The sequence below is a fragment of the Poecilia mexicana genome, unplaced genomic scaffold (genome assembly GCF_051168715.1).
Source record: "Poecilia mexicana isolate PSO_F unplaced genomic scaffold, ASM5116871v1 scaffold_20, whole genome shotgun sequence".
NCBI lineage: Eukaryota > Metazoa > Chordata > Actinopteri > Cyprinodontiformes > Poeciliidae > Poecilia > Poecilia mexicana.
In genome coordinates, this window is record NW_028263389.1 from 8,434,017 (window position 1) to 8,460,204 (window position 26,188).

Genomic DNA, 26,188 nt, shown 5'->3' on the forward strand with positions numbered 1-26,188 from the left:
AGGAAAATGCAACCCCACTGCTCTGCGCTGCTTTCAAAATATGTTTATGATGGTGGCGAACAAATCACAAGCACACAAAAAGACACACACACACACACAAACAAAAAAAAGCAGATTGAAATTATAGACCAGTGCCGAAATACACTTATGAGGTAAAATGAAGAGTGGAAATTACCCATGCATAAAAACCAAACACACAGAGCCAGAAGAATGGATGGATTGAAACCTTATCCACACACACACACACACACACACACACACACACACAAACTCGCGTTTTTGTGTGCACGGAGAGATAAAAGAAGTTGTGAAAAGATGTCTTTTGGCTTGGCTTATTAAGAATTCAGTTAATGAGGCAGCTTTGTCACCCCAGATAGAACAAATGGATATCAGACAGCGGCGCAGAGACTCTCCCCACAAATCCTCGTGAGTGAGTGAGCGAGCGAGCGAGCGAGTGGAGAGGAGGTGCGTGCGCGCATTTTGTATGTGTGTGTGTGTGAGGAAAGGTGTTTTGTAAACATTTCATTCTGCATAATGAATGCGGTCCTCTGTCATCCACACATAAACAGACACACAGCAGCAGCAGAGGTAAAAAAGGAAAAAAAAAAAAAAAACTACACAGGGGAGCCTCCTTTACCTGTCATATTGGCTCCCCTCCCCTCGCCTCACACACGCTGCAGTGAGTGCATGCGTGTATGTGTGTATGATTGAGTGTTGACAATATTGTGCTTTTGACAGGCGAACAGGAACTCACGAGAGTTGTAATTTGTATTTCATTTATACGATGGGTGTGCATCCTCCTCCTCTGTCATCAGTAGCCATCTGCGCCATGTGTAGGTTCACCCGGGGAACGCTGTTTAGCTGATCTTCATTGGCCCACAGGGAGTGTTAGCTTATTTGGTTGTTTGCCAAACACTAATCCACAACAATTAACCACCAGCCACTTTGGAAAGGTGCCATATTGACATCGATGGCCCTTTTTTTTTTTTTTTTTTTTGAGCCATTCTACCACATAACACACAAAGACGCTCAATACAAATGTTCGTGCAGCGCATTTCCAAACAGACAATCCTTCCACGGCATAAATTACACACACATTGCGAGCAGACGCACAAAGACGCAAATCCAGGAGCAGAAACAGTGTGTTTGTGTGTTTGAATATGCGTTACACAGCCCACGCCTGGCAGGAGTCAAAGTGCTCCTTTAAAAGTTCATAAATCATGGATGGTTCTGGCCTGTGATCACCAGGCCGCCTGCGTTTCTGGCCCGCAGAGTTCCACGGAGCGACAGACAGCCTCTAGTTTTGGTCTTAGACAAACCCTCTGGAATGTGCTGATGGGGAGAGAATTAATATTTAGCCTAAACCTATCCGGCAGCCTGGTTCAACACCAAGTATATCATTCGACTGCTCCCAGCTGACGCCTCACATCCTAAAAACCTTACAACATAAGTTGAGGGATGTGTGGTGTTTTAGACCGCAGCTGATGGATATGAAAATGTTAATTTTGACACTGTGAAAAAATCTCTCTGTGGCCATGCCTTAAGGGGTAGCTGTAAATAATAAGTTGGTCTTTCAATAAGAATCTTACTGGAGGCATCTGCATGGAACATGACTGCCTTTAAAAACAGTTTTACAGCATTAATCCTGGTCTCTTGTCTCTATAGTAAAAATAATGTTTTAATGCTGTTTTTATTTTGATTATGTAAAGCACTTTGAAATGCCTTGCTGCTGAAATGTGCTATACGAACAAAATTTGATTGACTGATTGATTAAATCTAAGGTGTACAAATATACGTTCTTAAATGAAAGCATGATTAAGTGGTGAGACAATTTAAAAATGCACACTTAAGAAAAATATTGTAGTTTTCCAGTTTTGTTTTATTTTTTTTGCTCTGCCAATTCCGATTTGTGAAGAAATGCAATTTATACCACTTTATTGATCTTTTTAAAGGAAGAGAAAATGACTATGGAGTGGACATCGCACAGTATTCAGCATTTTACTTTATCAACAACATTAGAGGTCATTACTCTAAAATTTTCAAAGACTTTCCAAATCTTACATGATGGACACAATTTAAATTTTGCTGAAGTCCGTTTACCCTTCGTGTTATCTGCTGAAAATCTTGCTCTCTCATAGTCGGAGTGAAAGAAAGTACAGTCTCCTTTTAGAAACCAGCTTCTGAAACCTTATTATGCTGCCTCTGACCTGGTAGCTTCTACATACAGCCTCAGCAATGAGAAACTGCAGAGTTTTTACTGTGTCGCATTTCTCGTGTCATAATAAAAAGATTAAAGGTGAAGATATTACTGGTTCACTTTACGTAAAACACATTGAAAGAGTGTCCATCGAGAAAACTGTAGTGGCATCTTTTTAGAGTCTAGATTCTTATTAGAATCCATTGCCGTGCTATTTGGAGTAGTTGATAAAAATTTTGATTTCAACAAAAGCACCGAAAATGTATAATATTCTTGCCTTTGCCAGTGATAAATGCTTGTTTGCTAACGCAGCACACGTGTGTGGTTCCTACAGAAAGGCTCAGCAGTCCGGGTCTCCTGTAAAAGAGGGAGGGGATGAAAGAAAAGAAGCAAAGAAAGAGAGGAAAAGCAAAGGAGGACTCCTTTCACAGAGAAACAAAGATAGCTGTAATTAATGGCCCTGAGCTCTGGACTAGGGGAGCTTTCTTCTGACAACTCCGACTTAATTAAAACTTAAGACTTCTGAAAGGGCCCTCTGACTGCGAGGGGACGTCCCACCGTCTCGTGAGAAAAAACCTCGCTAGATTCCCTACAAAAGGAAAGAAAGAGGGAGAGACAGAGAGAAAAGATGTGTTAGCGGCTGTAGCTATGTTGCTAATCCCTGTTTGTCAAAGGGAAAAATGGGAAAAGGGGAGGGGGGTGTTGAACTCACACACCTGCGCCTCACTCCTCCCTCCACACACATGAACATCCAAAGCACACACACACGCATACGCACACACCCTCCTCCTTCACGTGCATCTTTTTTAAAGTCTCTCCTTGCTCTAAATGAAATGATGCAAGAATATGAAAATATTACCTGTCTAATTTTTAATTGCACCATGAAAGAAACATCTTCCTATAGGAGGATATGAGAGCCAGTTCCCGCACATTCACACACTCGCGCACACGCACGCATACCGCTGTACGTATTAATTAATGTATGAAGCTCTGCACCTGTTTCTCACAAAGCACTGTGAATAAATCTTAACAAAGTAGAACCAACCTTCATGAGCCACCTCTGTGTATCTGTCTCCACGCTTTGCTCTCTTCTGCTCCCTGCGTCCGCGCTCTCCGTCCTCCCCCCCCCCCCCCCCCCGGCCCCCCTCCCTCAGCAGAGGATCAGATAATAAAAGCTTGGCCTGCTCTTTTGTTTTTGTGCATTGTTCATTAGCCCGGCAGCAACAACAGAAGCACACTTGATATGCTTGGCTTGACTGGGTGTATGGGAGCAGGGCAAGGTGGGATGGGTGGTGGGGGGGGAGGGCAGGGATGGGTGAGGTGGAGGGGGTTGGCGTGCATGTGGGTTCATGCACCTACACAACACAGAGGGCGGGACAAGAGGTAGGGGGTAGCTTTGCATGGCTGCAATGCCATTAAAGAGGCAACTGGAAAATTAAGGGCTTGCAACTGACAGCACACGTTGAATGAGAAACCCCCACAGCTGCCGACAATGAGGAGAGCCGGACAAAGTGCATGTGGCAAAGACAAAACACAAACCCGGACTTTAAAAAAGAAAAAAAAAAAAAAAATCTTTAAAGTCTTTCAATCACAGGAAATGTGTGCGGTTCGTTATAAACGTCTGCGCAAGGGGCCGCTTTTGCGGGTTAAGCATATTAACCAGGACTCGGTGTTTTTGTGCGACTTGCTAATACCCGTTCCTCTGCTCTGTCCCGCAGCACTTGCAGAAGCAGGACAGCGCCTACAGTCAAGAGTCATGTGTCTACCTCTGCACTCTGTGTGACTACTCCACCAAGGCCCGCCTCAACCTGGTGCAGCACGCCCGCTCTGCTCGCCACCAGCAGAACGAAGGCCTGCGGAAACTCCAGCTGCACCAGCAAGGCCTGGGAGGGGATGACGATGGACTGAGCCTGCATGAAATGTTTCAAGTCAAGGAGTACCCCGCCAGCCCAGGTCTGTGCTTCACGCAGTTAAACCTGCTTTCTTATGTTTTAGTCGTTCCAACTTGGATTTATTAGGTTGTCTCAATGGTAGCTTATCTTTTACATACTTTCTTTTTTTTTTTTAACGTGCATTTTTTTTTTTTTTGGTTCTATACACAGTTTTGTCAGGAATTTTTTCTTTATTTGCTCATATTGCCCATCTTTTCTTCTAAACATGGACTAATCAGAGTTTTGTGGCCAGTTTCCAGCCTGTGGTTTTTGTAAAGGTTTTATCTGCCAATACAGATTTTGGCTGGTTCCTATTTTTGTTTGAGGAGAATAATGTAATACAAGACGCATTCACTGTGTTCTTTTTCTACCACTTATGCCTAAGCAATCATTGACATCACAGTTTTTCCTGAGAGACAGTCGCTCTAGGTAAAACTTATTGTTTTACCCTTATATCTCTTTATTAAATTTAAAGACAAACACGCTGTGAATTTGTATGTCAAACTGGGGAACTCTGGGATTTTCAAAAGCCTGCCCATGTTCCAATTTCAGCATGTTCAGTGACAGATAGCGGTCGGAATCCAAAAGGATAAAAAAGAGGAAATGAGCTCTTCTACCTTCAGCCTTCCTGTTACCTCCTTTAAATTTCTCCATCTTTCCATCTCTGTTTCTCTCTTTCTGCACAAACATAACCGCTTTATTTTTTTTAATTTTCTTTTTTTTTTTTTTTAACTAGATTACCATCCTTCGGTTTCCCTCGGCTTAGTTAAAAAGAAGTCACTGAAACAGAAAATTGACAAATTCAACCCTGCTCCTCTCAGTCACAACTTCAACACACTAGAGTTGTCGGCGAGACCCGGCTGTGATTTTGTTTACTGATTGGGTAAAGTTTCCGTCATCCGCCCCTCGGTCTGCGACGATGAAGATCGAAATCAGCTGATTCCGATCAGATGTCAGTTTCTCAGTGCACCTTTGTGTGTTTTTTTTTTTTCTGTATTAATTGTTACATGCTCCTGCCTTTATCCCCTCTTTTCTTGGGCCTTCACAACCAGATCACGTCTCTCGATGCAGACCCGTCCGTTTCTCCCTAATCTCCCCAAAATGAGCATGCTGTTCCCATTAGGCTGCCGCACTTATATTTGAAACACACAAGCACACACCGTCCCATGCGTAGGGACATCCCAGGCCGGCAAGCAGTCGGCTTATGAAATTTCACCTTGGGAGGATCTCACAGAGGAAGGCCCGTACGCACACACACACACACACACACGCATACGCACGCATGCATTGCTGACACACACTCTCATGTATGCTATGGCTACACAGTCTCTCCCTGGAGTGAGCTTTCATTTCCTTTCTCATGACCAAAGCAATTTGGCTTTCATTTAAGAGTCTCCGTCCTGCCAGCAGCTAATAAGTGTAACAGAACTGTAAAACATTCAGAGAGACAAAAAAAAGGAGGAAAAAAAAGATTAATCGTTTTTTTTTTTTTTTTTTTTCCCTTCTTTGAGTGGGGGTTGGATGGTTGGTGAGGGGTTGCAGGGTGTAAGAGGAGGGGGCTGTGCTTTAATTTAAACCAGAAGACTGAGTCAGGGTCCATTATTTAGTCATCCCTATGTTAATGCTGCTGGGAGAAAATGAGTGCTTAACTTGCTTTTGCTTTGCTTGACCTGAAGGAATGGGTAGAGTGAGGCGGAGTGTTGGTGCAGGGGGGTCGAAAGGGGGTCCCACGTTTCCAGCAGAACTTCTGCACACCATTATGCCATCCATCCATTTTGTGCGTGTGTGTGTGTGTGTGTGTCAGTCCATGTGCATATTTAAAGCAGTGCACCCCAAAGTATCCTGTTTATACTGTGCCTTTACTCCCAAAAACAGATGGAGGCTGAGACTCACTAATATGTATGAATCAGAACACACACTCACACGAACAGGAGAGAGGAGAGGAGATTTCAGTCCTGAAATAGGAATGATGCTGGCGGACGTTTGGTTTTAATTACACTTGGATCAAAGCTTTGGTGAGAAACAGGGTGCAGCAGCAAAACATGCTTAGATAAATCATTACCTTACATTTTAACTTGGCCCCGCCATCCCTCCCTCTTTCTCCCTCTCTCCTTTTTTGTCCTGCTTGTTGAGTCTCCCTCCGACTCCTGCTCATGTCCATTTTTTATTTATTTATTTTTTTTCAGTCCAAACAGAAGCTTTAAGCCACTTTTAACATCACTGGTTAGGTAACACAAGCGGGTTTTGAGGCTGTCAAAAGCAATGTTTGCCTTCTGCACCTCTCTCTCTGATAAAATGCGGCACATTTGTTGCTCGGACGTTTGCTTTCGCCACAACTTTGAAGACAAACAGATCCAGATTGCAGCACACAGGACGCTAAATCAGGGTTATTTAGATGCATATTTTGCTGTGTATTTTCACTGAACAGATTTTCACATGGTTAATGTTTCAGTTGCATTATTGTATTGGCATAAATACTCAGTTCTGGATATAGATCAATTAATTATAAAAAGCAAAGTCTAACTTAAAAAAGAGAAGAAAAAAAAAGATTAGATTTTCTGACAATTTCAGGCTAAAATTCAGAATGTCCTCTTTTGTTTGTTTTGTAGAGAGACCACTTCAGTTGAGTCTTGACTACATATTTTGTTTTACTGCTTGTGAAAATCTAAAATGGATTTACTGCCAAAAGCTATTTTGGAACTATTAAATGTTTCTCAAATCTCAAATTGTTCTTTACAAAAATCTGTCCCTATTGTAGAATGGTCTAGTTTAGAGTTGATCAGTCTCAGTGGCTCAAATTTCGACCAGTTACCAAACCGTCAAGCTTTGATGCAGATGCTAACTTTAGCAACAAAAGTGTCGCAGTAACAATACCCAGATACGGTATTTTCACATTCCCTACAAAGTACTTCACTCATTTATTCTGTCAATGTTTCTTTTCTCCACGGTAAGCCAAAACGCTGCCACGTACGATTTAAAAGTGGTGAAGGATCCCGGGGTGCTTTTGAAACGGTTTGTGGTCCAGTCAGACGATGATGTCTCTCTATTAGCCGACTCTGACAAACAGAACAGTGCCACTCAAGAACTACAGTACTTCCTGTTTTAGCATCGAAATAAGAGTCGCAAACAAGGATGCAACGAAATGTTGAGGTTAACTCTCTCACACTTGCACCCAGATCCCGCAGTAATTAGTTATTTCACCAGAGGAAGTTGCATCTGAAAAGCGTTTAACCAGACAGGACTTGATCAATACGGTGAGAACTAGCGGCATGAGGTCTCATTACTCCCAGACGGAGAGTTGATTGTAACATATAAGGATCACCTTCTTGTCTTATAAAATTAGTCTAGTGGGTTTTTTTTTTCTACAAGAATTCACAAATTTTGCTATGATAAAATATCGTTGCAGTTTACTGCTGTATGTATCCATAATGATAGATGATGTAACTGTTTTAAAGGTGGCAAAAGTTTCTATAGTCGGCAACATTTTTAACCAGTCTTGGGTTTGAGGGTGATGCGTGTTTTTGTGCATGTGTGAACGTGGGCTGTTAGTTTTCTGGGGCTGCAACTCCTGACTCGAGCATTTTCTGTTCATTAGAGGCCGGTATGAAAAAGATTAATTTAAGTGCTGACCGGTATCTTTCTCTTAAAGCCTGGGACTTGGAACCCAGCCAGATAATTATAGGCTCATTTGGGAATAAGAGTTCTAATGCTCTGGACTTTATGTACATGTGAATGGCTTTCATTAAACAATTTGGATGCAGATTTTATGGCCCAATTAGGGATACGGCAATGCGGAGACACTGTAAGGGTAAAAAAGTGTTTTCAAAAAAGACAGCAGCAACACTAGTGGTGCATTGTTTGATTATGTTTGTGAGTACTGTTTTATTTATTTTTGGGGGGGGAATTTCACTATTGTTTACCCATTTAAGTCTAATTTTTGGAAATGCGTCTCAAGATAAACACAGTTATGTGAATGAACAGTGCAGGGAGTGAATAGCCACTGTGCACACGCTAAAAAGTTTTCATGGTGATCTTTCATCTCGGTCCCTTTCATACAAAAAGCCCCACTGTGTTCACATTTCTGAGCTAAACTGTCTCTTTGTGTACAATTATAAGCGATGAAGTTAAATTGAGTTTATAAAAAATGCCAGTTTGCATCAGAAGAGCGAGCATAAATGAATTCCCTCTCAACATGGAGGACGCGGATGCCATTTTTCTTTGAGGGTCGTCCAAAAGTGATTAGAAGAATTAGATTTTTTTTCTCTCTCTCTCTCTCTGTTCTGCAATGAACCCTGAATGGAGCTGCTTAGTGTAATTCAAGCAACCAAAAAAAAAAAAAAGACAAGAAAGGAAAGAAAACTATGATAAATGGCAAGTCATGGGTATTCCATCATCAGTTTCATAATTTCAACAATTTGTTTTAGGTGGATTTTTGGAGACATTAAGACTCTCTGAAGTTCGGTTGTTGCAGTGATTTTTCTGTTGTCGGCTCCGTTTCAACCATTTCACCATTTGTTTAGCCACAAAAGCACATCGCTACGAGGTGCAGTTGGCGTGTGCATGTGTGAGTGTGTAACCTCGACCATTAGCCCTGCTCTCCATCATGTGTAAAGCTCCGCATAAGTCAGACCGAGCAGAAACATGGGGCCTTTTCTGCATACTTTCTGTCATTTCCCCCCCTTCTGTGTTCCCTCTCTCCCTCTCACCAAAAAAAAAAAGAAAAGGAAAACGAGATGGGATCTTATGGAGGTAATTATTTCAGAGAGCCCAGCCTGTCATCCATACTCCACCAACCCACCATCCACACATCTCCATCCCGCTGTACCACCCCATCCACCCACCACCCGACATGCATTAAAGAGGGAGGGAGAGGACCCTCTTTGTCTGATTTCCCCCCTTTAAACAAAAGACCTCTTCTGACTTAGAGAGACCAACAACACTTTTATCATGTGCACGACCCCTTGTGTGTACGCGAGTGTGTGCATGTGTCACAGTGTTTCTGTGTTCCGGATCCCTTTGTTTTTTCCTCTGAGTGATAAGGCTCTGGGACATTTTTTTATTTTTTTGTTTTTTTTTTTGTTTTTTCTTTGGTCCTTGTCAAATTAGTGTAGCCGCGCCAACCATTTACATAGCAGCTGTAGGCTAAAAAACAGAGCCTAATGCACTCCTCTTATCCCTGCGCTTGTGTGAGGATATAGGCGTGTTTGTGTTCATCCAGAAGGAAGTGATGGAACAGGGGCACAGCAGAAGTGGGCTCCAGCACACTCCACCCAAGCTGCATCTCGAGCTGCGTCCGAATCGCTACGAACACATAGAAACGATCGTCTGATTCTCGTTGTTGGAACGAGCTCTGCTGTTTCCACAAGGAGCATTTTAAGAGTCTTGACTCCAAAAAACCTTTGAGGTATTAGGTTTTCTCTCCCGCCTTACTTTCACTACTTAATTTCATCCTTTTTTCTCCCTCTGGGTGGTGGAGGTGGTTTTTGTCATTCCAGTGGTTTTTGTCTTCTTTTTTCTTTTTTCCGTTTTGGGCAAGGTCTCTCCTCAGACAGAAGTCTATTTCCAGGGTTTGTCTCAGTAATTTGTGGCCATTACATAAACATTCACAAATGCCCACTAGAGTGACAGAAATCATAGAACATACTCCCAGAGCTAAATAATTACCAGCGTTCGTACAGGGGTGGCCATTTTGTCTTTATAAGTTTACCAAGAGAGGATTAGATTATCTTCTAAATATCAACGTTTTTACTTTGACAAATATATTAAAGGGACAGTTCTGGAATTTTAGCATTCTGTTCAAAGCTTTTAAGCAATAATAAGTCAAAATCCACTGACTTTCACTGTGGTGCAAGCAGTAGCAAAGATTACGTAGTATTTCTGTTAGCAAAAGCTGTATGAATTAATTAGTATGTGGAAGGCTGGATATATGTGTTTTGCACAAATAATAAAAATAGTTTTCATAATTTTTTGTGAGTAACAAGAGTAAAAAAATTGCTGTACTCTGCTACTTTAGTTGATTCTTCTAAAAAAAAAAAAAAAAAAAAAAAAAACAAAAGCCAGGGACTGATCCAAAGTCAAGTTTCCAAATGTATATCTAGATCCGCATTACATCTTGATCTGTATCTTGTATCCCGCAGCAGACAACCGCCTTGGGATTTTGACTTGGTAGCAATGCGAAGGCTGAAATGAAAATAGAAGCCAAGAATAAGGTCCACCTATTTCCCTGTAAATCCATTGTAATCTCAAAAACATCATGCTAATGCAATTTCATGAAAATTTAAACGGTTGTCATGTTTCCGTTGGACAGTTTTTTGCATAGAAAGTGATAATTGTTGGCACAAAGCATTGCGAACAATGCTATGTGCAAACAATTAAACCACTATATCATTAATATTATTTTATTTTATATTTTTTTGTGTGTGTTTTACTTTAAATCTGACAGTTACTCTAACAAGAAGCACTTTAAATGTCTTGTTTTTTTGTAGCTTACGTTTCTAGCAGGTGTATTAGCGGTGACGCACTACTTCCATTTCCTGTTAAATAATCATTGACTTCTGTGTATTCGCCTACAACAAAATTTCCATTGGCTAAAGACATCTAAGGCCTAATTTATACTGGCTTTGCAGTCTGTGAGTCTTCTGTGACATCAATGAGGAAATCTGTTCTCCACTTGCTGGGGTTCTTTAGGAGCATCTGCGGATGTTTGTGTCCAGCGCAGGTATTTGGGACCATGTGCACAGCAACAGGGACAATGATAATGTCAGTCGGTGGGTGTCTCCAAACAAGCAGCAGATACGGAAAACTAACATCAGAATCAAGAGCAGGAGAAGAAAAACGGCAACAAAAATTGTTTTAAAGAAATACAATGAGAAGAGATCTCCTGTTTTCGCAGTGTGAATGATTTATCTTTCAGGGACTGTGATGAATTACTTTATTTCTTCTTTTCAGATTTATTTTTATTCCCTTTCATTTTATTTTTCTGAGCATGGGTTACATTAACTAGCACATTATTGGCCCCAGTTACTCATCAGTAACATCTAATCTAGATCCATATTTTAAAAAATGAGATATTCGCTGAAGATAAGTCATTCACTAAAATCTTTGTGAAAATTATGGCCTTTGTGCATTAGTTTTTATGACATTGTATGCTCATTAGTTGTGCCGTCCATTGTAATGAACGTTATACAATTAGCAAAAATGTTTTTTTTTTTCCATATTTATATGCTTAAGAGGAGGAAAAATCAGTAGAATATATTTTTTTAGATTGTTAAAAGCATGTGAATGGGTTAAAAACCTTTTAACAGCGCCTTACTTCACTGTCCCCTTAAGGTACACAAATATTCTGCCTGTTTGTCAGCTTTGATTCAAATGAATTAATTACTGAAAGCCTTTCTGTCTCTTCTAGCGAGTTTACGGACTGTAAGTCCACACATTTCTGTCAGATTCGTTCCTCCCATCATCAAAATCTTGGAATGTTATTTTTGCATGCCCAAAAGGAGCCTGAAAAAAAAACAAAAAAAACAAAAAAAAACGTAGTCCCTGATGAGACTGAGGGATCTCACTCCAGAGGTTCCTTTTTTCAATCACTGTGCAATTAGTTGGAGACAATGTGCTGCATTTTAAATCATTTGTCAAATCAAAATGAGACACATTCATATATGTATATTATTATATTTTCGTCAAGTAGCAATTTAGCCCATATTTCCCAAAACCATATTCTCTTGCAGTGGGAGTAAAAGATGTGGTCACTTTTTGAATAATTCCATCCAAGCAAATTATAATTACTTTGTGGTCTGTGTGTGCGCATAGAAGAAAAAAGGGCAGCGGCCTGACTTGTGCTTCAGGGGGAAAAAAAAAAGAAAAAAAAAAAAAAAGAGCTTCATTCACCATAAACTATTTTTGAAATGGTGTGTCGGGGCGGTACGGGCTCAGGCCGATTGTTTTTCTTTTGGAGCTGAGCAGCTCTTTGGTGAAGGGGTATTACCCGAGCTAAATTGTTCCCTCATGTTTTCCGCCAAGGTTCTGTGCCCACCACACTGACAGTTATAATTTGCAGAAATTGCACTGATTATCTGAATTAGCATACCTGACCAATGCCACATTAGCCTTATTTACAATACAAAGCCATGGAACTCTGAGGACGCATACTAAATATGACTTAACCCTTTGAAGAGGGGACTGGCGTCACGGGGCCATGGTGTCTTTTATATTGGTGATATCACAAAGAGCTCAAGGCCCCCGCTCCATATGGAACTGAAAGCCACCGAAGGCTCCTGGAGCAGGAAGCGGTCTATGTAAAGAACCACATTAAAATCACAGGGTCATTGCACCTTTATCCTTATCCGCAGGTTCTTTTTGACCTTTCGCTTTCCATATATATATATATATATTTTTTTCACCTTTTAGCTGTTGTTTCCATCTTTCTTTCCTTTTTTGACTGCACACCACCCCTTCGCCCCCCCTCTTTTTTTTCCTTCTTCTCTCTCACCTCCATTCTCTTCCCTCCCTGATCCCCTCATACACCCCCTGTCCATTGACTCTTAACCACAGATGGACAAAACAATGGGCCATGTCACACAGCATTAAGACAAACAATCCAGTGATGGGAGGAGGGTTGTGTGGAGCTGGAGTCACGGTAACCAGGCAATGCACTCGCAGGGTCCAAGCAGCCACTAATCTCTGACGGCAATGATACAATTCACAGATGAACATTGAAAGAAGTCTATATGCGGCAAAGGAAGAAAAAAAGAAAGAAAAAAGCAGTTTAATCAGACCAGTCCGAAGAGGTAAAAATTGTCCCCTTTTGCAGCTATTTTTCCTCACTCTTCTTTCTCAATCCTTTACCTCATCCATCAATAACAGTATGGAATTGATAGCAGCTATTGATTACCAATAGGCTAAGGCTAATCGTCGCTAACCAAAGGAAGCTTTGCAGTAACAGCAGCTGTCAGAGGCTTGTTGTGTTTTTGTGTGTGTGCATGCGTGCCTGTGTGTGTGTGCGTGCTTGCGTATGTGTGCGTGTGCGTATGACCCTTCAGGGTTTCACCAGCAATAGCTGTGCCTCTCTATTGTTTGCTTACAGCAGGCTAATGGTCTAATAGCAAGGCATAGTATGGGGGGGTGGGAGAAACATTCAGAATCCTGCTTCTCTTCCCAGAATAAGAAAAATTTATGTTTTGTCTGTCCAAAAAGGGAAAAAAAGGGGAAAAAAAACAGAGGTATGTCAAGTTTCACCTCCCTACCTATCTGAGCAAGACCCATCTCCCTCTCACTTCTTTTCTTCATCTCCCTAATAGGAAATTTGAGCACACTGTGCGAGATTAAAGCAGAGAATCAATGCCTTGTGAGCAATCATTTCCAGACAAATCTCTTTCATCTTTTCTCTCCCCCCCCCTGAAGTTCTCTCGTTCGCTTTTTTTTTTCTCTCCCACCTCCTAATGCTAACAGGGGGTCCTGTGTCATGACATCCCTTTTGCTTTTATCATGTCCTAATAACGCTCTGAAAATAGAGAGGGAGAAAGAGGAACGTGACAGAGGGTTAAAAAAAAGGATGCTGGGAAAAAAAAGAACAAGAAATAGATAGACTGATAAAAATCTATTGAGTGAGCATGGAGCTTGATTTGTGCTTTGATGTGGATGTCTTTGTGCAAATTAGACAAATATGCCTGCTGCTTTAGTCATCTTGAAGCTCTTCCTGAGGCGCTGTCTCGCTTTGCTTTTCCTCAGGTTGGAAGGAACGGAGGAAAAATGAAGGACAAGTGCATTGTAGGTCATGAAAATATAGATTTTTGCCAAATTTAGGTGACTGCACTGACAGAATGAGATATGCTAATGAGGAGTTGTTACATAAAAACACAACATGAAAGAAGTGCAGTGTCTGGGCAAAAGTCGCCGTACACATTGGACGTTTTAACGTGTTGCAGCCTCGCAAGTAAATCATATGGAAGGAGATGCTCTGGTCAGAAGAGACCAAAACAAAAATGAAAGTGGTTTCTTCTGCCTTTATGGGGAGAAATATGAGACCAAAAAGTATGCCCCCATGTCTCCCTGATCACACCATCCTCAAAGAGGAAGATGGTGATGGCAACGTCATGCTGCAGGGACTTTTCTGATTAGCAGAGGCGAGGAGATTGATCAGATGAAGCTAAATAAAAGGGCACAACAAAACCCTACTGATAACAACATAGCGAGGGGTTCAGAGGGCCTCTTCACCTAACCCGGTAGAGCTTCAGCTTACAGAAGAATGGGCAAATACTTCAGTCTCTAGACGTTCACAAATTTCTGCGACTTACCCCAAAAGACTTTCAAGCTGCTATTTTGTGTTGATCCGTAACATAAAATCCCATTAAAATATCTTTATGTTTGTGATTACTGCTTGTGAAAATATCTACAACAACAACAACAAAAAAGAAAGAAAACATTCAAGAGGCATGAATGCTCTTCAAAAGGACTGCAGCCTTTGGATGATGGTATATCTCCCCGTTAGACGCTGTGGACGGTGCGAACGTTCCACGCGCAGCACACGCACACGTCTCGGCCCGGCCCTTTGTTTCAGAAGCAGGTTAATGGGGAGTGAGGAAGAGGAGCATTGCAATTTTCTGCTCTTTAGGCACCAGAGAATTCTCTTCGGTGTAAGAGAGACCAGACTCTCGGTGTAATAGGCATTTTACACCCTCATCACCCCTCGCGCATGCACACAAATATAAACCTGTGGAATGAAATAGGCATTCTGTGGTGAGCATAGCCAGTCCCTGGAGTGCCAGTAAGTGTTAGACATGCATGGAGTTGGCAATGAGACAATCAGCATACTGAAATTGAAACCTTGTCTGAAGTCACACAGGAGAGGAGAGTGGAAGAGTGGAGAGGAGAGACGTAGTCTGGAGGAGCAGAGATTGGAGCAGATGGTATGAGAGAAGAGAGCCACCGAGCAAGTGGAGAGGAGAGAGACAGAGGGGGAGGAAATAGGAACTGATGTTTGTTTAATTGCCTCATAAGTGATGACACAGATAATTATGTCGAAAAAGGAGATGCTCCTCTTAGGCAGGGCCAATGAACAGTTAGATCTGTTTTAGTCATCTGTGCGTGCACGCTCGTGTGTGTGTGTGTGTGCGTGTGTGTGTGTGTGTGTGTGTGTGCGTGTGTGTGTGTGCGTGTGTGTGTGTGTCATGCTGTCTGTCCCTATAGCCCCATCAACTGTCGTCCCCTCCAGCCACATCAAGTATAGGACACCATTAAAACCCCCGTATGGTTTGTGTCACATCACATCTCTCAGCTTAATTAAGAAAAACAGAAATAAAATGCACCCACAAAGCACACTCATCACTCGGAATCATTTTAATTACTCTATAACATCCAGATTATTAATATCTCTGCTTCACATACCCGGGGATATGAAGATGAGCACGCTCAACCTGATTTCCTGCCGATGCGTGTTAGCAAGGGGTAGGGGCAGGGGGTCTTTTTTTTTTTTTTTTTTTTTTCCTGTGTGTAAGCGACGCTCCCCTGACTTCATATCTAATTGTCTTTTTTTTTTTTTTTTTTTTTTCCCCTCAATCGCAATATTCTGCCATGTGCCGACTGTACGTAATGAGTCAGGGCGTGTCAAAGTACGGGCCTGAGCTGTCCGACTGAGTTAAGCTCTTCCTGTCTGCTGTAGAAGCCTCCGGCTTCTGCGCTCGCACACTCGCACAGTATCAATGTGGGAGTTCCTGTATCTGACACGAGATTAAGAGGGCCAAGTGGAGGAACGTCGAAGAGCTGCCCTGTTGCATTTGCGAGAGGGGAAAAGGACCATCCTGTCACACGTGCGCGCACACGCAACAACACACAGGCCGAGCATCCTGCGCTGTAAGTGAGCAGTAGCCTGCCTTGCATTATTCACAGTGGCCGAGTGATCGAAGCCCGGTTCAATAGCACTAAAGCGGCGCACGCTGGAGAGATTTGTCTTACAAAACCTTGACACACATACACAGGCGCACATATGCTCTCACACACATTGATTTTTAGGTGGTGGGAATCTCTCAGGCTTTGGACGAAAGACAGGGACGTAAGAGGGGCTTCCCCCGTCAGAGAAGCCCCCGCCCCGCCCTCCCCAAGCAAACTCTGCGCGCCCGCTACACTCAGTCACATAGAGAGATGCGGGGGAAAAAAGCTGTAAGGAGAAGCTTAATTCTCGCAAAATAAAGACGCGGTGATGTCCGCTGCGAGCATTAATATTAAAATGGAGGGGGGGAGAGAAAAAAAAATGGGAGAGGAAGGATCTGTTTCTTAGATCTGATGTGGTTTCATTTACTATGAGATGAGCTGATGGTAAAAATAAAAAGCAAGGAAAAAAGCCTAACTGATCATATTTCTTTTTTGCTGAGTCTCCTCTTTTGCATTTTACCATCAGGGGGCTTTTTGCAAGCAAGGCAGAAAAGAAAAATCACGCAATGCCCGATATGTCACATCTTTCCTCCGTGGTGTATGTTTTAATGTTTTCTCTCTCTCTCTCACTTTCTTTTTCTCTCTCTCTCTCTCTCTCTCGCTCCCTTTTTTTTATTTTATTTTATTTTTTACTTGCCGAAAACTGTTTAAACTTGAACTGAAAAGCAGTTTTTTTTTTGTTTTTTTTTTATCATACGTCTGTCACTTTATTCAGTTCCCCAATAATTTTCTGAGACTCAAAGTCACTCCAACTCCAGCTGGATTTTTTATTTTTTTTATTATTTTTTGTTTCCTCTGGACAAATTAACATATTGACAAGTAAGCACTTTTGCGTCTGTAAACACAGAGGTACAAACACACACAGACACACACCTCAGTCCCCCTGAAGACATGTGATCAAGCAGACCCAATCCCCTGTAATCATCTGGAGCTCCCACTTGCACCCACATATTGCTCCGCTTCAATCCCGAGTAATGGTTTGGGGCAGGGGGCCGAAGCGGTGGGCTTCTTTCCCTTAGCCCCAGTGTCTTAAGCTGCCATTGATTAAATGTTAACTGATATACTCGGCCCTGGCAATCTTGTTAGAGCCGGAGTAGGCAGGCAGCTCGACAGACAGTTTAGGACCTGCACCCTCCTGATCAATAGCACAGATAAAGATTTCATCCATCAATGGGCTCCCAAAACAAAAGGTACCTGATACCTGATTAGGCCCATGGGGACACACACACACACACACACACACACACACACACACACACACGCACACACACACACATAGATTTGAACATGAAGACCTGCTCTCACATGGCTGAAGGAGATGAATATAAAATAAAAATGAGCGTAGGCTTTTGTGGATTTAGCACAAAGCCACTCGCTCATTCGTCGCACTCTCTTATTTTGTCCAAAATAATACCGCGAACAACCCCATCTAAAGTCAATCTATTCCACAGCTAATGGAGTAATTATAATAGACACACACGCATGCACACACAAACATATGGGCAGTCAAGCCTGCAGATACGACAGCTCTGACTTTTCCCGGATGAAGGTTAATTACGCTCCGTCAGTCGACTTAGGTGTGTTCATTTTGTTTGTCCGTGCAGGTGCGGGGTCCACGCGTCTCCTCTGAAAACGGCGCGTGTATTTGGATCGGGCGCGCATGCCAGAGGCACCGCAAAGTGGTCGGATCAATGTCTGCAATGTCTGGGCGACCACCACTGTTAAAGTGTATCAATAATGTTTCCCTATCTTCTTTCCGAGCTATTGTCACAGGGCGGCTTGAAAGTCCAAGCGGAGCTGCAATTAGGACTTAATTATTAATCAATATGTGGGGTCATTTAAATATTGATTTTCCCTTTTTCCTCAAATTGTTAACATAGTCCACACCCTGCCCATGCTATTTTTTTTTTTTTTTTTTTTGGTTACATCTTCAAGAGGAATCAATACTTTCCTTAACAGTCAATCAAGGGGAGCTTTTGCATTGCCGGAGCTATAAAAAAATAAATAAAATAAAAAATAAAAAAATAAAAAACACAATTGGATCTTTGAGAAATGTTACAACCTCTCAGATTCCTTATATCCTTTCTCATAAAACTAATAACACTTTGCAGCTCTGTAATCATTGTCTCACTTGAGGAGTTTCTCTACGTTACATTTGGGGTTGCAGAACTGACATTTTCTGTGATGTAGCAGTGTGTGTCAGACAGCCTCCATGCAAGAATATCAGTCCAGCCTTATAACCTGTGTTTCATTTGATTGAATGATAAATTTGCTGTTTTTTCACCCTCTTTTGTTATTATCTTGCACAGCCATTGCAAGCGGCAGAAAGATTTTCAAGTGGCATGTCAGGGGGCCGGAGGTCTAATGCATGGAAACATGGAGCTTTCTGTTTTTTGACGGCTAGCAGAGATAAGGTAGAGATATGGCTCTTGCACTGGCTCAAATCTAAAACAGATCCCACTGAGGGAAGGGTGGGGAGTGGGGAGGGAATGAGAGTTAAGAAAGTGAAGGAAAGGAAAGAGGGAGAGAATGGGGGTGGGGGGTGTAGCAAAAAAAAAGGGGAATATTGTCAATCCTCTAAGTGTCTAGCGGTGTCTCTCTTTCTTTTCCTCTTTCTCTCACTCTTTCACTCCCCCACTCTCCCTCAGTAATCTGATTTATTCGAAGCATATGTGTGCTGCTCTGTCTTTGTCTGCTTCTATTAGGGCCAGTGGGGGCCCATATGACATTGTTTAGCCAGTAATGAAATGGACATTTTTTGCATGTTTTTGAGAAAGTCAGAGGAAAGCCAACACTCCTTATTTGTAACAGTCTGCAAATGCCATCTCCAGGGCAGCTCAGTATCATCTCCGGCCCTGTGGTGTGTATTTGTCTGTGTGTGTGTGTGTGGGTGTGTGTTGTTAACATATGTGGTCATGCATTACAAGTTCCATGTGGATTTTTTTTCCCTTTTGGATTTTTATTTGAATTACATGGATATATATATATATATATATATATATATATACTTATTTTCTTTCCATATAGGACTTTATTTTGTAATTTTTCCTCTTCCTCTTTACCTACCTACATAAAAATACAACAATTTGTATTTTTATGTAGGTAGGTAAAGAGGACAAACATATTAAAAGTTTCCCTTTAAACATTCTTGTATAAAAAGTTGTCACACATGAAATGAAGAGGTAAAAACAGTTTGCCATATATATATATATATATATATATATATATATATATATATATATATATATATATATATATATAAATTCCCTTCTCACCCTCCGCGGTTCCTCTCTGAGGCCCTGGTATTTCTCCAGTTTCTCGTGCTCCTTTTTCCTGATGTTGTAGTCACTTGGTATTGCTACATCCACCACAACGGCTTTCCTCTGTTCTTTATCCACCACCACAATGTCCGGTTGGTTCGCCATTACCATCTTGTCTGTCTGGATCTGGAAGTCCCACAGGATCTTAGCTCGGTCATTCTCCACCACCTTTGGGGGTGTCCCCCACTTTGATCTCGGGGCTTCCAGTCCATATTCTGAACAGATGTTCCTGTACACTATGCCCGCCACTTGGTTATGTCGTTCCATGTATGCTTTCCCTGCTAGCATCTTGCACCCTGCTGTTATGTGCTGGACTGTCTCAGAGGCCTCCTTGCACAACCTACACCTTGGGTCTTGTCTGGTGTGGTAGATCTGAGCCTCTATTCCTCCTTAGGCAAGACCCTTGGAGCTATATAGCCTACCATCAAATGTGGCATATACCAAGGAGATGCTCTGTCCCCACTGCTGTTCTGCATAGGCCTGAACCCCCTCAGCCAAATCATCAACAAGACTGGCTACGGATACCGACTCAAGAATGGGGCCACAATCAGTCACCTCCTCTACATGGATGACATCAAGCTGTACGCCAAGAGTGAGCGAGACATCGACTCACTGATCCACACCACCAGGATCTACAGCACTGACATTGGGATGTCATTCGGACTAGAGAAGTGTGGCCGGATGGTTACAAAGAGAGGGAAGGTCGTCCACACAGAAGGGGTCTCACTCCTAGAAGGAACAATAGCAGACATAGAGCACAGCTACAAGTACCTGGGAATACCACAAGCAAATGGCAACCTCGATGAGGTCACAAGGAAAGGAGCCACAGCCAAATACCTCCAACAAATAAGGCAAGTCCTGAGAAGCCAGCTCAATGGCAAGAACAAGATCCGTGCAATAAACAGCTACGCCTTACCAATAATCAGATACCCTGCCGGAATAATTAGCTGGCCAATGGAAGAGATAAAGGCCACGGATGTTAAGACTCGGAAGCTACTAACCATGCATGGAGGGTTCCACCCCAAATCCAGCACCCTGAGACTGTACACGAGCCGTAAGGAAGGAGGCAGAGGACTAGTGAGTGTGAGAGCCACTGTCCAGGATGAAACATCCAAGATCCATAAATACATCAAGGACAAAGCCTCAACGGACGATGTGCTCAGCGAATGTCTCAGGCAATGGGGAACAGAGGACGAGGTGCTGGAGGAACCATCATGGGAGGACAAGCCCCTACATGGGATGTACCACCGACAAATAACTGAAGTGGCTGATATCAGGAAATCCTACCAATGGCTGGAGAAAGGGACAGCACGGAGGCCCTCATCCTGGCTGCACAGGAACAGGCCCTAAACACCCTAAATATATATATATATATATGTGTGTGTGTGTGTGTATATATAAAAGAATGTGTTACTTTTTCAAAACAAACATACAAAAAAAATCAAATTAAGACTACATGTAGAGATGCACCAATCAGGCTTTTCCAGACTGATATTCATTTCCGGTTTTCTTTGAGGTCAGACTATTAAAACAATTTTAATGAGTTTTTTCATAAGTTCTTTTGTGATGATTGCTTTCCTCTGCTTCCCAACCAACAGGATTACAGCTTTGTTTGTGATGGCCCTGAAAGCAGATGGTTTGATGCTGTCAAAAACAGGACAGTAGCCCAACGGGATAAAGATCTGTTTAAGCATTATCCATTTGGCCACTGCCCGTCACAGGCCTATTTTAAGCAGAAACACACACGTACAAAAGACGCAAGACACACACACAAACACAAAAAAACCCATTCTTTCAAACCATGGCAGCCATTTTATTAGATTCCCCATTTTCAGGGCTTGTATTAGTTCCCGGAAAATAAATAAACCTTGAATGCATGACAAGGACCAGTCTGGTCAATTCGAAACTATATCTATCCAGGCCGCATCTTTGTTTACCGGTGTAGTGATTGATGGAGAGATAGAAGGATAAATGGAGACACGGAGAAACAGATGGACCGGGCACACGGATGGATAGCTGTGTGAAAAGATAGAAAAATAGATAGACAGATAGGAAGATGGGTGGATAGATAAATGGATGGACAGATGGATGAGTAAAACAGGCAGATCTCGTTGCGCTGATAGAGTTGAGCAGGTATGCCGAGAAACAGCTGCTTTCTTCATTAGGTTCATCTATCGATCTCGGACCCTTGTTGCGCGCGTGTTGGGGCGTGTGTGTGTGCGTGCGTGGGCGTGTGTGTGTTTGTGTGTATGGGCGCGTAGTTTGAGAGCAAGAGAACAGAAAGACAGGAACCTCTGCAGATAAGTGCTGGTAATAGAACAGAATGAATTCTTATCACAGAGATGGGGAGGCCATTAACCCTCAGCTCCTAGTTCTCTCCCTCTCTTTCTCTCTCTCTTTCTTTCCCTCTCTCTCTCCCTCTCTCTCTCCGTCGCTGTCTGGTCCGACTCCCTTTCCTCCTGTTTCCTCCTCCTTCCATTCCCCGGTCTGGACGTGACAGGGTCACGTTGCCGACTTTGTGTGATATTTCCACTGCATGTGTGACTCTCACTGAGCGTGAGTGCGTGTCTGTCTGCGTGTGTGTGTGTGTGTGTGTGTGTGTGTGTGTGTGTGTGTGCGTGTGTATGTGTGCGTGTACGTGTGCGTGCGTTCTTCAGCTGCTGCTGCTGCTGCTGCTGCTGCTGTGCAGGCTGCCCCATCAGCCAGATGTTTATAATCAGGGGCTGGATAAATATTGGACAGAGGAATTATGAAAAAAAAAGAGAGAGAGAGAGATGGGAAGAGATGAAACAGAGGAGAGGAATCTTCTTTTAAAATTATTCTTAAATCCCTCGGTAAGCTTGCCATGCCGCCTCTTCAATTCACCTCCTCAGCCTTAGGTGCTTCAAACAGCTGAAATGCAATATGGCTCTTGTGTAAGATGCAGGTGTGTGTGTGTGTGTGTGTGTGTGTGTGTGTGTGTGTGTGGTGTCTAGTAGCCCTGCATCTCTATTGTATAAAGCCAGGTGTTGGTGCATCACTGTACCTTTTGAAGCCATATTTTTGTCCTGTAAAAACCTTTTGTATTTGCCATTAAGGAATCATTAACATTACCACACCAACACACACACACACACACACACGCACACACACACGCACTCACAGTGCCCACAGCTCTGAAAATGAAATCCCTCTTTACGCAAAACAACAGTTTCTTTCTGCACAGCAAGCAAGACACGCAAGCCTTTAATCCTGGCTATGTTTATTCATATGATTTCCTTTTTTCTCCTCTTTTTAGGAGTAATAGGTGTTTTGTTAGTTGCCTGCAAGACAGCAGAGCGGGCAATATGAGGAAAATGAAAACACAAGAAGTGTCCCAGGAAGTTGTAATTGACAACAACAAAGCAAATTTGGAGCTGCTGATACAAGCACATTTTGAACACAAAAATCTTTTCTTTTTTTTTTCCCCTGCCCATTCTGTCGGTTCAACTTATTGACATTCACACCAGGAGCGAATTAAATGTGACAATCCTATTGTCTTGCTTTCACAGCCTCCCTGAAACATTTTCTGTTTTTTTTTTTTCTTTTATTTCTTTTCTTTGTCGCTGGTGTACTAAGTTCTTGTGTGTTTTTCACCCAACAAACGGCCGCGCGTGGGCGGAAACACGTGCGCTTGCTCGCGCTGCCGTGTTTACATGTTAGCATGCGGGCTGCGGACGCTTGTGCATGAAACGCGGCGAAAGCTGCGTGGGAGCAAATGTGTGCCGTATGCATGGGGGCTCCGTCGGTTAGGTGTGTGTGAAAAGCGTGTGCGGCGAGTGAGTGAGTTTTTCCCAGGCCCTGTGCAGGAGCTGTAGACCCTCTCCGCTAGGTTGATGTTTAGTATTTTAGACATGCTACATTAACAACATCTGGTTAAGATCTAAATGCTTGTTAAATGCGCTGAAATTCGGGGGAAAGGTACAAGGGGAATGAGGGGAAAGGGAGGAGGGGGATACAGAGGGAGAGTAGGGTAAATAAAGATTTGAGGGTGAGAGAACAAGAGGGAGGGAGATCAGTAAGTCTGTAAGGTTATTACTCTGGCAGTATTACCACTGGCCCTTGACTGTGTGGGTGTGTGTGTGTGTATACATGTGTGTGTGTATATGTATGAAGGCCTGTGACTGTGTGGGATGGTGTAATGTTTCAAAGCTTTCCCCTTAAAACCTAGAGGCCAAACTAGAGCCACGCGCGCGGCGCAGGAATGTGACATCACAGGGCCCCTTCCTGCTCTCTCACGCACACATATGCACAAATAGTCTCACAGGGGACATGACCAGAGTTGTAGAAAGGAATCAGCATCAACATCAGGCCTAACTCAAGGAGACACGGCAGTCAGGGGTGCAGCCCAGAACATTAAGGCTGTATTACTACCACAGATACACTGGACACAGTGCATCTAGACTTTATTAAAATGTATACACAGATTAAAAAAACAAAACAAAATAAAGCAAAACAAAAAAACTGTACAGTAGAATCCTGTGTATTTATTGCTGCTTTCCTCCAATTACAGCTTCAGCTGATGCTCCATTTCTATGGCATCTCCGGCTTAAAATAAACAAAACGTTGAGAGAGAATTATTTCCCCCTCCTTTATCCCTTTAATGAGCCCCATCCTAGCCCCGAGGAAGCAAATCAGAGGTGGCCGAGCTAAGAAAAATCAGCCATTTTGGAGCGTCCGAACGTCCAGCTTCCTGGCGTGGCATCACTCTGCAGTTTGAGTGCTTGTATGACTGAGTCCTCCACCGGGCACATAATGACCCAGCATGGCGGTTATGGGCCCTTAGGGGCAGACGGGAGGGGGAGCGAGTGGTCTCAGAGCAGGTCATTATATAGCTAGAGGGCACGCTCGCTCGCACATACGCACACATGCACGGAGAGAGTGCTGACACTTTCAATGCATTCCTCATTGCTTCTGTCTCCCATATGTCCATCGCTCCATTTTTCACTTTCCAAACATCTCATTTAATGTATTGCTCAGCGCCTATCTGTGTGAAGCTCTTTGTTGCCTTCAGAGTTAGAGTAAGGGTCTTCTTTCTTTTATTTTCTTCTTCTTTTTTTTTTGCGAAAACGTAATAGGATGTATTTTAGATTTCATGTCAAGCACCCGCCCAACGTTTCCACGCCGACCTCCAATTAATAGTTGCAATTTTAGACCAGACTGTTTCAACTTTAACTATGATCAAGAGTCACTTAGTTATTCTTCCTCTTTAATAGTTAAATATAGGCTTGTGTCAGTTGCAGGGTAATCAAACCCAGGGTCTGTGGTTAACTCAAGCCCACCGGCCGGCTTTAATGTTCCGACTGACCCACATCAAAGATAGTCCCACCAGGCTGCCAAAATCACACCCCCTCCACATCCACAGCCTGGACTGGTCTCTCTTTCGCTCTGTTATGTGTCTGCGTGCTTGCGCACAGAGGCAGAGGAAGGTGACTGCGAAAGTTTTGCTCTGTCCTCTGGTAGCGATTAAGTTGATGGTTAAGAGTCCCCCCGTCTCCTTCAAACACACACACACACACACACACGCACACTTGCATATGACGTCTCGGATTCAAACACACGCAGTCACTGTCTCTCTTTCCTTTGCTCTCTCTCTTTCTCTCTCGCTTGATCAATTTCGCGCACACACTAACAAACCGAAACACACGCACGGGCAGGGACCAGCACACACGGGCGTAAGCACAAACGCGGTACGTAACTGTCAGGGTCAGTCGGAGGGCAGACGTTGGGCTGATGTATGGAGAGAGCTTGTCTGGGAATGTCCTCAGTGTGGAAGCACATTCCCTGGATCCACACAGACACACCGCAGATATCAGAGAGTACGAGGAGAAAGAAGCAAAAAAAAAAAAAAAAAAAAAAGGTTGATTGGGCCCAGATGATCGCCCTGTCTTTTTTTCTATTATACAGTTTTCCTCACCACTCCTGTTCCTTCTTCATCCCTTTTTGTTCATTTTTATGATTCTATTCCTCTTTTCTTGCTACAGGTATACTGCCCCCTAGAGGTTGGTTGAAAAGGTGTTTTAGTAGTATTATCATCTCGGACAGACTTCCTTTTGACCTCTGTGTTGGTTTTTTTCCTTTGCCTTCATGTAGAAAAATAAGAGAATAGTTTGCTATCTGTCAACTTCATAGAACCATTTAAAAATGCCACTTCCTTCTTTTAAATGTGATGTCGAATAAAGTTTATTTTTTTACATTAAATAGGGTTTTATGTTGAGATTTAATAGAAAATTATAGTTTCTGAATATTTACTGTTTTTATTCAGATCAGATCTTAAAGATTTTTCAGAACGGTATCAAGAATCAATGCAAAACAATGCAAACTGATTCTTAATTAACAAAGCATATGTATATTTACATTACATGCTGCTATTACAGCATGTAGTGAAGTTCAGTTTCGCCTTTTTTTTGTATTATTTACCTTATTTTCTCTTCCAATATTGTATAAAACATGATGCTCAATATGTCCGCTCCTGGCAAGTCAAGTATGCAGAAAAGATAAAACAGCCACAAAGGACATCCAAGCAGTACGCACGCACAGCAGTTCCACCCACTTACACACACACACACACACATGCACACGCAAATTTGCCGAGTATTCTTCTTCTCCTCCTTTATATGTGAAGGTGAGGTGAATTAAAATACAAGATGGACGCTGCAGCAGCACCAGCAGTGAAAATTGCAATTTCTGCAGCCCGGGCTCTCCCAGCTGACAGGAGATATTTCATCTCCGTTGTCACCAATGTATTAATAAAACATCAGGAGCAGAGTGCTGTCCCAAACACACACATACACTCA

At 42.7% G+C, this 26,188-nt stretch overlaps 1 protein-coding gene across 1 annotated transcript in view; it reads left to right on the forward strand.

Annotated features, from left to right (window-relative positions):
• Positions 1 to 26,188, forward strand: part of zfhx4 (zinc finger homeobox 4) — an 89,434-nt gene that overhangs the window by 40,855 nt on the left and 22,391 nt on the right. The window contains exon 6 of the mRNA XM_014981664.2: positions 3,916 to 4,150. Within this exon, the coding sequence (XP_014837150.2) occupies positions 3,916 to 4,150 (235 nt within the window). The remainder of the gene's footprint in view (positions 1 to 3,915; positions 4,151 to 26,188) is intronic.